The sequence below is a fragment of the Hemiscyllium ocellatum genome, chromosome 10, assembly GCF_020745735.1.
Source record: "Hemiscyllium ocellatum isolate sHemOce1 chromosome 10, sHemOce1.pat.X.cur, whole genome shotgun sequence".
NCBI lineage: Eukaryota > Metazoa > Chordata > Chondrichthyes > Orectolobiformes > Hemiscylliidae > Hemiscyllium > Hemiscyllium ocellatum.
The window spans coordinates 16,825,328-16,841,735 of NC_083410.1; the positions used below are offsets into that span (position 1 = coordinate 16,825,328).

At 40.1% G+C, this 16,408-nt stretch overlaps 1 protein-coding gene across 6 annotated transcripts in view; it reads right to left on the bottom strand.

The window, feature by feature from the left end:
• Positions 1–16,408, bottom strand: part of ahctf1 (AT hook containing transcription factor 1) — a 101,987-nt gene that overhangs the window by 30,199 nt on the left and 55,380 nt on the right. For all 6 annotated transcript variants that reach the window (XM_060831291.1, XM_060831292.1, XM_060831293.1 and 3 more), the window contains 5 exons: positions 16,145–16,289; positions 14,408–14,558; positions 11,600–11,707; positions 1,897–2,092; positions 1,369–1,566 (listed from right to left, as the gene is read on the bottom strand). In XM_060831291.1, the coding sequence (XP_060687274.1) occupies positions 1,369–1,566; positions 1,897–2,092; positions 11,600–11,707; positions 14,408–14,558; positions 16,145–16,289 (798 nt within the window). The remainder of the gene's footprint in view (positions 1–1,368; positions 1,567–1,896; positions 2,093–11,599; positions 11,708–14,407; positions 14,559–16,144; positions 16,290–16,408) is intronic.

The following is a 16,408-nucleotide window of genomic DNA, read 5'->3' on the forward strand; positions in this document are numbered from 1 at the left end:
ACCTAGGATAGTTTTCTTTCAATAAACTTTTGTAGGTTTGCTCACTGAGGTGAAAGGTTCATTTTTAGACATTTCATCACCATACTAGATAACATCTCCAGTGAGCCTCTGGACGAAACACTGTTGATGTTTCCTGCTTTCTATTTATATATTTGGGTTTCTTTGGGTTGGTGATGTCATTTCCTGTTTTTTTTCAGGGGGTGGTTAATGGGATCCAAGTCGATGTGTTTGTTGATAGAGAAACAACATCAACTCAAAGAAACCTATACATATAAATAGAAAGCAGGAAACATCAGCAGTGCTTCATCCAGAGGCTCGCTGAAGATGTTACCGAGTATGGTGACGAAACGTCTGAAAACGAATGCTCTAGATCAGCGAGCAAACTTTCCTCCAGAACCTCAACCTGAGCTACAAATCTTCTCAAAACTCACTAAACTTACTTTATAGTTACCGTGAAAATAATGTCATTGTTGTCCCAAACAAAAGACAGTTGTAGAGGAGCACAGAATGGAAAGATGACATTGAACACAGTCAATGCATTAATCATTCCTGTAATCTGTCTACTTCGCTTAGCATGGTTCTATCTGAACTGTTCATTCCTTTGCTAATCAAAGCTTGCCCGTATCCTCTGTCTATAACTTGTGTTAGGGCACTCAAAATCAGCTCTAACACATCTCTTCTTCCCACTGCAAACATTGCACATACTGCACTCTTTCACCAAAACCCATGCCAAAAAGGCACGCAAAAAGGAATAACACTCCATCTTTTCATTTTCTTCAAAATTATAATTAAAAGATTTTAAAAGAGCCCAGAAAAGTACAGAACTCTAAAGATGAGAACATACCAGCCCATCATTTACTGGATTGCACACTTAACTTCATGACCTGTTCATCACTGTTACATGCTATGCTATAGAGTTTCAGAGTATTTTGTTAAGATATAGCTTGACGTTTTAGACAGCATGCCGAGTCACCACAAACAGACCAAGACTGCAACTCCTAAATGAGGTTCGTTCGCAGTATCTAAGTGTTATTTATTTATTTATCACACAAGGCGTTGAACGTACTAGCATTTTTCAAAACTTTTTAAAAATTATAAGCACTCATGATCTGACCGAAGTCAAAGCCTGTCAAAAACTGCACAGAATATTCCCAGACATTTGTCTGGACAAAACATCTTCTGATGAACAGGGACATATAATGAACTAAGTCATCCTGCCTTAGAATCAAAAGATTATTATGTATTACCATTCAGTTTATAACTCAAAAGATCTAGAAAACAGCTAATCATCAAGATGCTATCATTTAGCAAAAATCATTTCTCTTTATATCGCTGTTTAGTAAAGCTGAGTAATTGCAAAATACATACTCCATTGGTCCACCGAATAGTTAGCTTCTCCTTCATGAAAGAAATTTTGGTCTCTTTACCACGCAATGAAGGAGTTGAAGACCTACTCGGTGAAGGACATGGTGATGTCAAGGATGTTGGACGCAGGTTGGATCTTAAGATAGACTGAGGAGTAAAATTGGCAAAAGTAGCCTCTGAAGATGTAAATGCTCTTGCCCTCTAAATAGGAAAACAAAACAATATTTAAGTTGCAAGCATGCTCCAAGTTTAATGACTGTGCTTTTCCTACTGAAAATAATGACACATTGGGTAACAGGAAGGATATTTATCACGGCTATGCGGAGTACAATACACTAACACCAAGTTGAAAAAGATTTGACAAGAGCAGGTGATTGAAAACTTGATTCTTTTGTTTTCTACCCCAAAAGGTATATTTCCAGGAGGGCATAATATTGACCACAGTATAGCTCTTTTGCTTAGGAATTAATTTTACAAAGCCTTAAGTAAAATGCTCAATCCAAAAAATGTGCATTAAAATTAATTGCAAACCTTCATCACAGGTGGTGTCTGTAAAAGTTTCAGCTCCGCTGCTTTAGAAATGCCTCCAAGGTGGCCAGTATTGATGGTGCATGGTTGCAATGGATTGATTGTCAACCTAGAAGGACTAGCCCTATTTTGCACACATGGAGTAGGCTCTGCTTTCAAGGGTGAATTGGTCTTCAGTTGCTGCACAGAATCCAACATCCTAGTCAAAGAAAAAGATTCTATGGGAACTGTACTCGAAAAAATCTCATTCTTTTCCAAGGATGCAATAGTGAACCATTTGCAAGCTGGATTTACGATCGAAACAAATTTATTTTAGAGAGAGCTAATTACACTATCCTACGTAATTTTTAGTAAGTTGTCTAGAAACAATACTCAACTGATCTCAGATTATCATACTAATATTTAAGTTTAACATGTAAATGCTAAAATAAGATGCAAGTTTCATCAAGACATAATCCTAGAACTATACAAGTCCAAGAGTCAGATTCATACAGCATGAAAACAGATTCTCCAGCCCAACTTGTCCATACCAACAAGGTTTCCTGAACAGAATTACTCCCATTTGCTTGTGCTTGGTCCATATTCCTCTAAATCTTTCCTATGCAAGTAAATGTCCAAATGTCTTTTAAATGTTGTAATTTATACTTTCCTCTACCACTTCTCTGGCAGTTTGTGACATACGTGCACCACCCTCTGTGAATAAGTTGCCCCAGAGGACCCTTTCAAGTCCTTTCCCTCTCACCTTAAACCTATGCCCTCTAATTTTGGACTCCCAGACTCAGGGGAAAAGACATTGGCTATTGACCTTATCTCATGATTTTATAAACCTCTTGTAAGGTTACCCTTCAGCCTCCTGTGCTCTCGAGAAAAGAGTACCAGCCTATCCAGCCTCTCCTCAAATCAAACCTTCTAGTCTTGGTAACATCCTTGTAAATATTTATCGCATCCTTTCCACTTTAACATCCTTCCTATAGCAGGGCAACCATAATCGCATGCAGTACTCCTGAACTTTGACCATTGGTTGTTTCATCAAAACAGAGTAGGGTTTAATGCCTTGTACAAGTCAAAACATCCTTTCCTCAGAGAAGCCATAAACAAATTAATATTCCATGACCCATATATACTGTCCAAACGTGACTCAATAACTTGGACAGAAGAAATATATATCCTAAAGATAAACAATGCTGTTAACAGCTAGGATACAACTATCATTCCAGACAATGGCATACAAAAAAAAGGAAATAATTAAAGGAGTGAAAACCCCTTAAACTAAAACAGTTATAGGGAGGCAATTTCCCCATACCATACTGAAATCAAGCTGGACCTTGTAATGCAACTGCAGATGACAGAAGGCATACCAGTGTAAAGGACGTTAGTTGAAAAAAATATGATATTAGGTTCTGAATCAAGTTTAACATTAAAGCTCACCCATCAAAAGATCATAAACTATCACCATAACTAGTATTTGTGGAATCAAGTTGGTTGAGACACAAAATTAGATGCAAAAGTCTCTGTTCTATACCAAACACAGCAGTAGTACAGCGAGTTTCAGCTGGGAAAAACATTCCTGTCATCTTAAATCAAAAGAAGATGCAAGAGGAAAGAAATAATGTTCAGTGCAGGACCTTCCTTAAAAATAAAAGTGCCACCAGCAAGACTAGTATTTATAGTCCATTTCTAGTTACCCCTGAGATGAAGATAGCAAAAAGCCACCTTCTTGGATGCTACAGTGTGCTGATGGAATTACTGAAGCAGCGAAGATGAAATCTGACCCTATGGATGGTGAAAGCTACAGGTTTGAGACATGCTTTTGGAAGAATGCCTTGGCAAGTGCTAGTGGATCTTGTAAATGTACAGCAGGGTGCTGTAGTCTACCACCTAGAATACAGTTTGATCCCCCAGTCCAAATTATCTTCAAAATGGAGCAGTATTGTTTCACCAAGGAAGAGAGGTATGTGCAGATTTCCTCACTAGCATTTTACTTCATGTGAGGAGATTTTATAATGTCTGGGCTTAATGTTGAGAACTCCTAGGAACACTGGTTTCCATACTCAATTCTTGTGGGTCTGCCCTATAGGTAGTACAGGCATGGTGATAGAAGTGTCACCAGGTAGTCTTTTTTTGTGTGGGTGGAGGGGAGAAACACAATAGTAACATTGACAATAGACAATAGGTGCAGGAGTAGGCCATTCAGCCCTTCGAGCCTGCACTGCCATTCAACATGATCATGGCTGATCATTCCTAATCAGTATCTGCTTCCTGCCTTATCTCCATTACCCTTGGTTCCACAATCCTTGAGAGCTCTATCCAACTCTTTCTTAAATGAATCCAGAGACTTGGCCTCCACTGCCCTCTGGGGCAGAGCATTCCACACAGCCACCACTCTCTGGGTGAAGAAGTTTCTCCTCATCTCTGTCCTAAATGGGCTATCCCGTATTTTTAAGCTGTGTCCTCTGGTTCGGCATTCACCCATCAGCGGAAACATGTTTCCTGCTGCCAGAGTGTCCAATCCTTTAATAATCTTATATGTCTCAATCAGATCCCCTCTCAGTCTTCTAAACTCAAGGGTATACAAGCCCAGTTGCTTCAGTCTTTCAGTGTAAAGTAATTCCTCCATTCCAGGAATTGACCTTGTGAACCTACGCTGTACTCCCTCAATAGCCAGAATGTCTTTCCTCAAATTTGGAGACCAGAACTGTACACAGTACTCCAGGTGTGGTATCACGAGGGCCCGGTACAGCTGCAGAAGCACCTCTTTGCTTCTATACTCAATTCCTCTTGTTATGAAGGCCAGCATGTTATCAGCCTTCCTTACTACCTGCTGTACCTGCATGCTTGAAACTAAAGTAACGCAAATCACCAATTTAACCCCTTTAGAATAGATTCCCTACAGCGTGGAAATAGGCCCCCCCCCCACACCCAACAAGTCCACACCAACCCTCTGAAGAATGACCCACCCAGATCCATTTCCCTCTGACTAATGCACCTAATCCTATGGGCAATTCACCTGACCCGCACATCTTTGGACTGTGGGAGAAAAGCCACGCAGACATGGGGAGAATGTGCAAGCTCCACACAGACAGTCACCCGAGGCTGGAATTGAACCTGGGACCCTGGCACTGTGAGGCAGCAGTGCTAACCATTGAGCCACCGTCAAATAGACAAATTGCTGAGGTGATAAACCAGAAACTCAGACAAATGTTATATAGACATTGGTTCAAAATCCACTGTGGTATCTGGTACAATTTAAATTCAATTAATTAAATTACTTTTTAAAAAATGGCATCGAAAGCTCGTCTGAGTAATACTGGCCATGAAACAATCAATTGTGGTTAATTAAAAAGCCAATTGATTCACTAATGTGCGTTGCTTTAAGAAAGGAAATCGATCATCTTTCTGTGGCTGCCTCTTAGCTGCTTTCACAGGCAACTCAAAATGGAGAACAAACTTTGGCCTTGCAGGAAAACCCATAACCTATGAAAGAATGAAACTAAACTGTCAGCATGGAAAAATCATATTTGATATGACTGTTGAACAGCACTTCCAACACTGACTCAAATTCGTACATGATAGTGACAAAAGACTTTGCCTTGGGGACTAGGCTAGGTATGTCATTGTCCTGGCGCAATCTGATGCCTAGGTCAAACCAGAGGACTCAAGTTTTATTTTGATCTTATTTCTTTGAAACAGTTTGATATAACAATGTGGTTTGCTAGGCTATTTCAGAAGTAAAGTGAGAGTTAGACTATAGGCTTTAGACCAGTTAAGGTTAATAAGTTTCCTTTCTTAAAAGAGATATTAGCAAAATATTTCAGTTTGTACAATAATCCATGATCATGTTGATTTATTTTAAATTCATTCACAAGATGAAGGCATAACTGGCTAGGCCAGCATTTAATGGCTAGAGAGCAGTTCAGAATCAACCAAATTGCTGCAGGTCTGACATCACATGTAGGACAGGTAAGGATGGCAGATTTCTTCCCTAAAAGGCATTAGTGAACCAGATGGTTTCTCCTGACAATCAACAATGCATTTGTCATCATTACACTCAATCTCAGATTTTTACTGAATTCAAATTCCACCCTCTGCCATGGCAGGATTCAAACCCAGGTTCTCAGAACACTTCCTGGATCTCTGGATTAACAATCCAGCGATAATACCACTAGGCCATTGCCCTTTCTAAACGATGTCAGCATCACTGTTACCATTCTGAGAAGCTCTCAGCAACTTCTGGCACCCAGACAGGCATCACCAAAAATGTAAATCATGAAAACATTATGAATGATTTGCTACACCTTCACAAAACATTAGAAATGTGGAGCTTATTCAAGGAAACGCTACTGTGTGTCCTAGATAAGTATGTACCTGGCAGGCAAGGAGGAAGCTATAGAGCACGGGAGCCATGGTTTACAAAGGAAGTGGAATCTCTGGTCAAGAGGAAGGCAGCGGCTTATGTTAGGATGAGATGTGAAGGCTCAGTTAGGGCACTTGAGGGTTACAAGGTAGCCAGGAAAAACCTAAAGAGAGAGAGAGGTCAGAAGAGCCAGGACGAGATATGAGAAGTTGTTGGCAGATAGAAAGCCTTTGGGTTTACCCTGATCCTATGGGTATTTAAGGAATAAAAGAATGACGAGAGTAAGATTAGGGCCAATCAAGGATAGTAGTGGGAAGGTGTGTGAAGTCAGAGGAAGCACTAAATGAATATTTTTCGACAGTATTCACTCTAGAAAATGACAATGTTGTCGAGGAGATAACTGAGATACAGGCTACTAGAATAGGCGTGATTGAGGTTCACAAGGAAGAGGTATTAGAAATCCTGCAGTGTGAGAAAATAGATAAGTCCCCTGGGCCGGATGGGATTTATCCTAGGATCCTTTGGGAAGCCAGGGAGGATATTGCCGAGCCTTTGGCATTGATCTTTAAATTGTCATTGTCTACAGGAATAGTGCCAGAAGACTGGAGGATAGCAAATGTGGTTCCCCTGTTCAAGAAGAAGAGTACAGACAACCCTAGTAATTATAGACCAGTGAGCCTTACTTCAGTTGTTAGTAAAGTGTTGGAAAAGGTTATAAGAGATAGGGTTTATGATCATCTAGAAAAGAATGATTTGATTAGGGATAGTCAGCACGGTTTTGTGAAGGGTAGGTCGTGCCTCACAAACCTTAGAGTTCTTTGAAAAGGTGACCAAACTGGTAGAAGAGAGTAAACTAGTTGATGTGGTGTATATGGATTTCAGCAAGGCGTTCGATAAGGTTCCCCACAGTAGGCTATTGTACAAAATGCGGAGGAATGGGATTGTGGGAGATATAGCAGTTTGGATCAGTAATTGGTTTGCTGAAGGAAGACAGAGGGTGGTGGCTGATGGGAAATGTTCATCCTGGAGTCCAGTTACCAGTGGTGTACCGCAAGGGTCGGTGTTGGGTTCACTGCTGTTAGTCATTTTTATAAACGACCTGGATAAGGGCGTAGAAGGGTGGGTCAGTAAATTTGCAGATGACACTAAGGTCAGTGGAGTTGTGGATAGTGACGAAGAATGTTGTAGGTTCCAGACAGACATCAATAAACTGCAGAGATAATCTGGGCTGAGAGGTGGCAAATGAAGTTTAATGCGGACAAGTGTGAGGTGATTCACTTTGGTTGGAGTAACCGGAATGCAAAGCACTGGGCTAAATGGGAAGATTTTTGGTAGTGTAGATGAGCAGAGATCTCAGTGTCCAGTACACAGATCCTTGAAAGTTGCCACCAGGTTGACAGGGTTGTTAAGAAGGTATACAGTGTTTTAGCTTTTATTAATAGAGGGATCGAGTTCCAGAACCATGAGGTTATGCTACAGCTGTACAAAACTGGTGCAACTGCACTTGGAGTATTGTGTATAGTTCTGGTCACCACATTATGAGGAGGATGTGGAAGCTTTGGAAAAGGTGCAGAGGAGATTTACTAGGATGTTGCCTAGTATGGAGGGAAGGTCTTCTGAGGAAAGGCTGAGAGACTGGAGGCTGTTTTCATTAGAGAGAAGAAGGTTGAGAGATGACTTAATAGAGACATACAAGATAATCAGAAGGTTAGATAGGGTGGACAGGGAGAGCCTTTTGCCAAGTATGGTGACGGCGAGCACGAGGGGGCATAGCTTTGAATTGAGGGGTGATAGATACAGGACAGATGTCAGAGGTAGTTTCTTTACTCAGAGAGTAGTAAGGGTATGGAATGCTTTGCCTGCAACGGTAGTAGATTTGCCAACTTTAAGTACATTTAAATCGTCATTAAACAAGCATATGGACGTACATGGAATAGTGTAAGTTAGATGGGCTTCAGATTGGTATGACAGGTCGGCGCAACATCGAGAGCCGAAGGGCCTGTACTGCGCTGTAAAGTTCTATGTTCCATGTTCAATTCAGAATCACAAAATTGATGCGAATTTCCACTTCTTAGACTATTACTTTTAGCCTGAAAACTCTTGAAGTATTTTAAATGAGATATAGTTAGATTTTTAACATAATGCACATCATGTTAGTGCTGAACAATCTGTTTCTGAGAAACAGACTTTTTTTATTTGAAGGAATATAGTAAGCGTAGGTCATTTTGCTGCTTGAGCCTATTTGCCATTAACCAAGACCATGTCTGATCAGAGGCCTTACAGATTTTGTCACACACCTTTATTACTTTTATGTAACAAAATTCCACCAATCTGAGGTTAAAGGTTCCTGCCAACAATTGGTTATAGTATTCACATTTTTTTCTTCCATCAGTGTCCTTAAATAAAAGATATGCACAGTTTTCCAAAACAAAACAGTTTCAGAGTTAAAAGAAAACCTTGAAATATTATAGTTTGTGTATTTGCAATTTTTCAGTTAATCCCTTCAAAAACCTGGGAGGAAATCTATCTGGTTCCTGGGAGTTTGTCATTCTTTACTACCATAATGCTTTTCAGTAGTTATTTTTGTTTTGCCTCTGTTTCAAGCTTTGCTTTCTTGCAATTTTCACCATATTCATCTCTTGCCTTCCTACTTATGGCTGGGCGGCATAGTGGCACAGTGGTTAGCACTGCTGCCTCACAGCGCCCGAGACCCGGGTTCAATTCCCGACTCAGGCGACTGACAGTGTGGAGTTTGCATGTTCTCCACGTGTCTGCGTGGGTTTCCTCCGGGTGCTCCGGTTTCCTCCCACAATCCAAAGATGTGCGGGTCAGGTGAATTGGCCACGCTAAATTGCCCGTAGTGATAGGTAGGGGTAAATGTAGGGGTATGGGTGGGTTGCGCTTCGGCGGGTCGGTGTGGATTTGTTGGGCCGAAGGGCCTGTTTCCACACTAAGTCTAATCTAATCTTATACTGACATTTAGCACGTATGCCTTTTCCAATTCTCATTGTCTAAGCACCATTATTAATTTTCAAGAGCCCCACATATTATGAATACTCTTTTTTTCTAATTGTAAAGATGTTTTGTATTGATTTCCACGTTCCTTGTAAGTTTCTTTCTGTATTCTCTTTTCATGTTTTGTAACTCTTACCAATTCCATTCATCTTTCTCATTTGCCACGCGTGCGTTTCCTTTTGCTTTTTTATTGGGTTTACTTCATCTCTTACTTCTCCACTTGTCCCTTGTTACCTTTTTTGGCAAACAGAACTCTTGCTCCTTAACCTAGTCCTACGTCACATTAAATTCTAATTTGAACACTGAACACAAACCTTCTGTCTTTCCATACATTTATAGGTTTGCCTATAAATGTTTATTACAGAAAATTCTGTCCCACAGCACAGTCTTATCTAAAATTAAGCTGATTTACATTTTTTCCTTTCAAACATTGCACTAAAACCTATGGTTCAAATGAAATTAGGCTTTAATCATGTCTAGTTCAGCAATGGCTTCTAGATACAATGTGGGACATTCACTTATTGGTTTGTGGACAAAAATTCTGCCGAAAGATTTTCTGGGGACACTCAAAGAAAACTCACTAACCATTCTTACATGTAGGTCTGCTTGTTTCAATCTAGATAAAATTTAAAATGAAACATTAAAATCACTCCATCTTTGCTATATGCTTGTCTACTAATTTCTGCACTTAAACCATCTAAAATATCTCAGATTTTTTTCCACATCTCCCACTATGGTCTTAAGACCTTTTCTATTTCTTAATTCTATTCATAAAGTCTCTACTGCCTGTTTGCCTCTTACACCATTTAAGTGATTGCATTTTTAATCACCATGGCTGGTCCTCCCCTTCTGCCAATTTCCCTATGTTTTATATCTTGATAAAGTTTTTTTTAAGATTACTTACAGTGTGGAAGCAGGCCCTTCGGGCCCAATAAGTCCACATAGACCCGCCGAAGAGCAACCCACCCAGACCCATTTCCCAACATTTACCCCTTCACCTAACACTATGGGCAATTTAGCATGGCCAATTGACCTGACCTGCACATCTTTGATTGTGGGAGGAAACCAGAGCACCCAGAGGAAACCAATGCAGACACTGGGAGAACGTGCAAACTCCACACAGACAGTTGCCCGAGGCTGGAATTGAACCCGGGTCTCTGGCGCAATTTCCAATCTTGAATATCTAACAGCCATGACAACTATATCATACTGTCCAAGCTACAGTTGAATCTTCAGTTCATTCCATTTGTTTCTTATATTTTGTGGATTTGCATAAAGCACAAATCACACCCCAATCTGTCTTACTGACTTAATTTTTGGACTAATATTTCATTCTTAGAGTAATTTCTATCCATCTTTTAGCTCTCTTTGCCGAAAGCACAATCTGACTATTACACTATTCTGCCCAATAAACAATTATCTAGATGAACCTTTTCACCCAAGGCCTACAATCACGTCCTACCTTAAGTCCTTTGACTGTTCCATTTATCCTCTCCACTACAGCTATAGCCACAGCCTAGTGCATGTCCCATACTAACTGTAGTTTTTTTTTTAAACTGACCCAATATGGTACCAGTGTCCCATGAAACAGAATCCGTTCTCCCTACACCACAAGCATACAGCAAGGATGGAGTGACTTTAAATGTATCATTTTAAGTTTTATGTAGATTGAAACAAGCAGATCAGCAAGTGTAAGAATGGTAATGAGTTTTTTGAGTGTTCCCAGAAAAGCTTTCTGTAGCATTTTTGTCCACAAACCAACAAGTGTCCCACACTGTATCTAGAAGCCAATGATAAACCAGACATGAATAAAGTCTATCACAAGTTCTCCTCCTTTAATCTTATTTCAATGATTATTATCACACTAATTTGTGGAAGACAAATTTCTCCATTCTATGACATTAATTTGTGACGGTTTATGATGCTTTGACTAATGTTTCAGTTCTAGGTCTATGTCCCTATTTTGATTTCACTTCCTGTAACATAAGTAAATGACAAATTGTCCTCATTACTTCCTGATTAGCAGTTTGTGTTAACCTTTCAATGGGATTGGATACTTGGCCTACTTGGTAACATCACTCTCCTATCATTGGTGCCAGCATGAAATTAATGCTAAGAGTTGGGAAATCTGCACCACTGCAGCACGTATATCTTCATGGGCATTGAGCTGTGCTCAAGGCAAGTGACTAACAGTCCACCAGATCCACGTCAATAACTACAGAGGTCTGCACATGGCTCAAAACTCATTATTAATATGAATCCTCCTGAGAAATTTCAAATATGGGAGAGAATACACAATAAAGAAACAGTGTAAATAATCTTATTAAATAAAGCTACCTGGAAAGTCTTCTGGATTGCCTGTTGATTGGTGTCCCAACAAATGCATTAGATACTTCAGCAGATTTGAGGGTTGGACTAACTGAACTCAGTTCATTCTTCCTCGGACTGAAGTTTTAAGAATAAGAAGTCTTAGTAAAACAATCAAAATGGGCATGTTTTGCCTTTACTTACAAAAATTATTTTCATCTTTATTCAGGTACAGGTTAAAACAGAAAGAATATACTACTAGAAAAGTTACCAAGCAGGTAGACTGAAATTAGACAGAATAAGTTCAGAATAGAAACACAAAAAAAGGTAACATTTACAATGCACATATTTTCAGTTCACAAAACGGGTAGCTTAAAATCCTACTTATTAAGTTTACAAGATATCCACCCACTGCTTAAGAAGTGACATTTGAGCTTATTTGCTTATAAAGTAGACTTTCAGAAAATAAATACTATATTTTAAAACATTAACTAGCACAATGCAGCTTTTCTTCACCCACTTTTCAATGGTAGCTTCCAAGTAACAAAAGAAACCCAGAGCAATTTTTAAGGATAACTCACTTTCTGTGTACTACTGTGATTCATATCCTTTCCTGTGGCAATGAATATTTGAATTATACCAAATCTTTGAAGGGTAAAGGTGGATAAATCCCCAGGAACTGATCAGGTGTACCCTAAAACTCTGTGGGAAGCTAGAGACGTGATTGCTGGGCCTCTTGCTGAGATATTTGTATCATCGATGGTTACATGTGAGGTGCTGGAAGACTGGAGGTTGGCCAAGGTGGTGCCACTGTTTAAGGGTGGTAAGGACAAGCTTGGGAACTATAGACCAGTGAGCCTGACATCTGTGGTGGGCAAGTTGTTGGAGGGAATCCTGAGGGACGGGATGTACATTTATTTGGAAAGGCAAGGACTGATTAAGGATAGTCAACATGGCTTTGAGCGTGGGAAATCATGTCTCACAAACCTGATTGAGTTTTTTGAGGAAGTAACAAAGAGGATTGATGAGGGCAGAGCGGTAGATGTGATCTATATGGATTTCAGTAAGACGTTTGACAAGGTTCCCCATGGGAGACTGATTAGCAAGGTTAGATCTCATGGAATACAGGGAGAACTAGCCGTTTGGTTACACAACGGGCTGAAAGGTAGAAGACAGAGAGTGGTGGTGGAGGGTTGTTTTTCAGACTGGAGGCCTGGAGTGCCACAAGGATTGGTGCTAGGTCCTCTACTTTTTGTCATTTACATAAAATGATTTGGATGCGAGCATAAGAGGTCCAGTTAGTAAATTTGCAGATGACACCAAAATTGGAGGTGTAGTGGACAGTGAAGAGGGTCACCTCAGAATACAACAGGATCTTGACCAGATTGGCCAATGGGCTGAGAAGTGGCAAATGGAGTTTAATGTAGATAAGTGCAAGGTGCTGCATTTTGGGAAAGCAAATCTTAGCAGGACCTTAATGGTAAGGTCCTAGGGAGTGTTGCTGAACAAAGAGACCTTGTAGTGCAAGTTCATAGCTCCTTGAAAGTGGAGTTGCAGGTAGATAGGATAGTGAAGGCAGCGTTCAGTATACTTTCTTTTGTTGGTCAGAGTATTGAGTACAGCAGTTGGGAGGTCATGTTGTGGCTGTACAGGACATTGGTTCGGCCACTGTTGGAATATTGCGTGCAATTCTGGTCTCCTTTCTATCAGAAAGATGTTGTGAAACTTGAAAGGGTTCAGAAAAGATTTACAAGGATGTTGCCAGGGTTGGACGATTTGAGCTATAGAGAGAGAGAGGCTGAACAGGCTGGGGCTGTTTTCCCTGGAGCGTTGGAGGCTGAGGGGTAACCTTCTAGAGGTTTACAAAATTGTGAAGGGCATGGATAGGATAAATAGACACAGTCTTTTTCTTGGCGTCGGGGAGTCCAGAAGTAGAAGGCATAGGTTTAGGGTGAGAGGGGAAAGATATAAGAGACCTACTGGGCAACGTTTTCACACAGAGGGTGGTATGTGTATGGAATGAGCTGTCAGAGGAAGTGGTGGAGGCTGATATAATTGCAACATTTAAGAGGCATTTGGATGGATATACGAATAGGAAGGGTTTGGAGGGATATGGGCCAGGTGCTGGCAGGTGGGACTAGATTGGGTTGGGATATCTGGTCGGCATGGACGGGTTGGACCGAAGGGTCTGTTTCCATGCTGTACATCTCTATGACTCTATGACAGTTCACTACTGTTAATTGCGAACATTATCACAGCAATCTCCTCTTTTGCTGTCTTTAATTGTTCTATTCTGGACTCTTATCAGTTGATAGGGTTAGTTCAGCTAATCTGAAATGCAAATCCCATACCACTTCCACTGCTGAAGCTAAAAAGCTTGACTGGCCCTTTTTCTACCAAAGTTATTTTTCACATAAATTACTTTTAATTGTTTTTTAAACACCAAATCTGATTAAAAGCTTCAATTTGTTACAATTTGGAAAACAAAAGATCGCTCCTTACTCAAAGACTGATGGGCAACCAGTATCTTACCTTAAAAACTGGAAACTTTTTTCACCCCTTTCCCATGTCAGAAATTCTCACTCATCAATACTACACCAGTTATTCACTGCATTCCAAATAAAATACATACAAATTCTACAAAAATGGAGTTAAATCTTTTATCGGCCCAAAACTGCAGGTATCTTAACTTACCCAGTCCTATATTTACCAACCAAATTTGTCTTTTATTTACCACTACATATTTTACATTTCCTACTCAACTGTACAGAAGAGAACCATCCTTAGCTATTTTCTATACACAGACAGGACTGACAACACAGCATCAGAATTTGTTACCTGTTGCAAGGAGATGGAGCAGTTCCTTGTTCACTTTTTAGCCACACTTCATTAACCTTTGAAAGCACTGTACTAATAAACGTTGCACGAGTAATCACACTTCCTGCAGTTGTTCGCCTTGCCACAGTGGATAATGGTTTGGGTCGTGTAACTGTTTTCAAAAGATCCACAAGATTTAGCAGAGTCAATACTTTACAGTTAAAACAAATATATAGCAGCCACTGAGAAAGCAAATGGAAAGATAGACCAAATAGTAGAATTTGAAAGAAGCCACCCTCAAACAATGCTTTGGTTAGATGTCACAAACATCAGGGGAGAAAGTGACATAAGGACATGGATTTGAATGGCTGACTGAATTGGAATTCAATTAATCCACAAGTTCAATTAATGAATTTTTAAAAATCTGAAAGCAAAAGTTAGAATGAGTAATGGGGTCACAAAATCCATAAAAAGATCAGATTGTCATGAGAATGTGCATAGTTCTCGAAAGCCCTTTTGAGAAAGGAATCTGCTATTCTGTGGTTGACTCTGAAGTACTCTCTGAAATTGCTTATTAGGCCACACAAATGAACAGCAATTAGGGATGGGTAGCAAATGCTAGTATACTCCGTGATGCCCACATCACATGAAAGAACAAGAAAATACCCGCACCCAAAAGGTGTCAATTCAATATGTCAGACAATGGAGATGCAAATGTTCAGTTACGACGCTTATAAGATTTTGTTATGTTTTGGTTTGAAGGCTTTAAGTTTCAGTAAAATGAAAGCGATCGCATGTCCTGTTCTGGCATCTGACAGCCAAGCCTCTGATTGCTAATGATTACAGGAAGGACCGTACTGCTTTACTAGGTAGAAGGTGTAAGGCATTCACACTTGTAGACAACAGTAAAGGCAGCTGTAATGCTGGTGAACTGACAGAATCTCCTTGATTAGATGAGCCAATAGGCTGAGGAGTGACAAATGGGAGTTTAATTTAGATAAATGTTAGGCATTACATTTTGGTATGGCAAACCAGAGCAGGACTTATACAGTTAATGGTAAGGCCCTGGGAAATGCTGCTGAACAAAGATTCCTAGGGATGCAGGTAAATAGTTCCATGCAAGTGGAGTTGCAAGTAAACAGGTGAAAGTGGCATTTGGCATGCTTGCCTTCATTGGTCAGAACATTAAGTATAGGAGTTGGGACATCATGTTGCAGCTGTACAGGGTTTGGTGAGGCAATTTTTAAATTATTGCATTCAACTCTGGTCTCCCTGCTATAGTAAAGAGGTTGTTAAACTTGAAACAGTTCAGAAAAGATTTGCAAGTATGCTGCTGAGACTGAAGAATCTGAGCCATAGGGTGAGCTGAATGGCCTGGGGCCTTTTTCCCTCTGGAGGGTCAGAGGTCGAGGGGTGACTTAATAGAGGTTTATAAAAATCATGAGGAGCAAGGATAGGGTGAATAGTCACTGTCTTTTTACTAGGGTCAGGGAATCCGAAACTAGAGGACATAGATTTAAGGTGAGAGGGGAAAGATTTAAAAAGGGACTGGGGGTAACTTTTTTTCATTCTGAGGGTGGTGCATTGTTAACATTGCTTGAATAACAAGTTCCAACATGTCCTAATTCCACAGATTTTCTGAATGCTTGAATAAAGATGCATTTCTTCGGTGGTAACGGCCTAGTGAAAACAAAGACTTTAGACTGCTTTAAACAACATGGATTTCAAAACGTCAAAATTTCAAAAGTATGATCACACCTTCACGTAAAATTGCTAAATTATGGTAAGGTTTTGCACGTTCATTTGCTAGCCTTCTCTGAACCCTTGGAAGAACTTTGCCATATTGTTCCAGAATGGAATTCCTTGCAGCTGTTCTTTCTCGAATTTGAGGATCACGATCATTCTGAAAAAAAAAGTTAAGAAATATTTTATTTCCCTCACTTCCCTGCTTTATCTTAGCTTTCTTTTTCCAGAGCTAGTTCCTTTTCATGCCACAGAATCAACACTAGATTGTGTGAAACG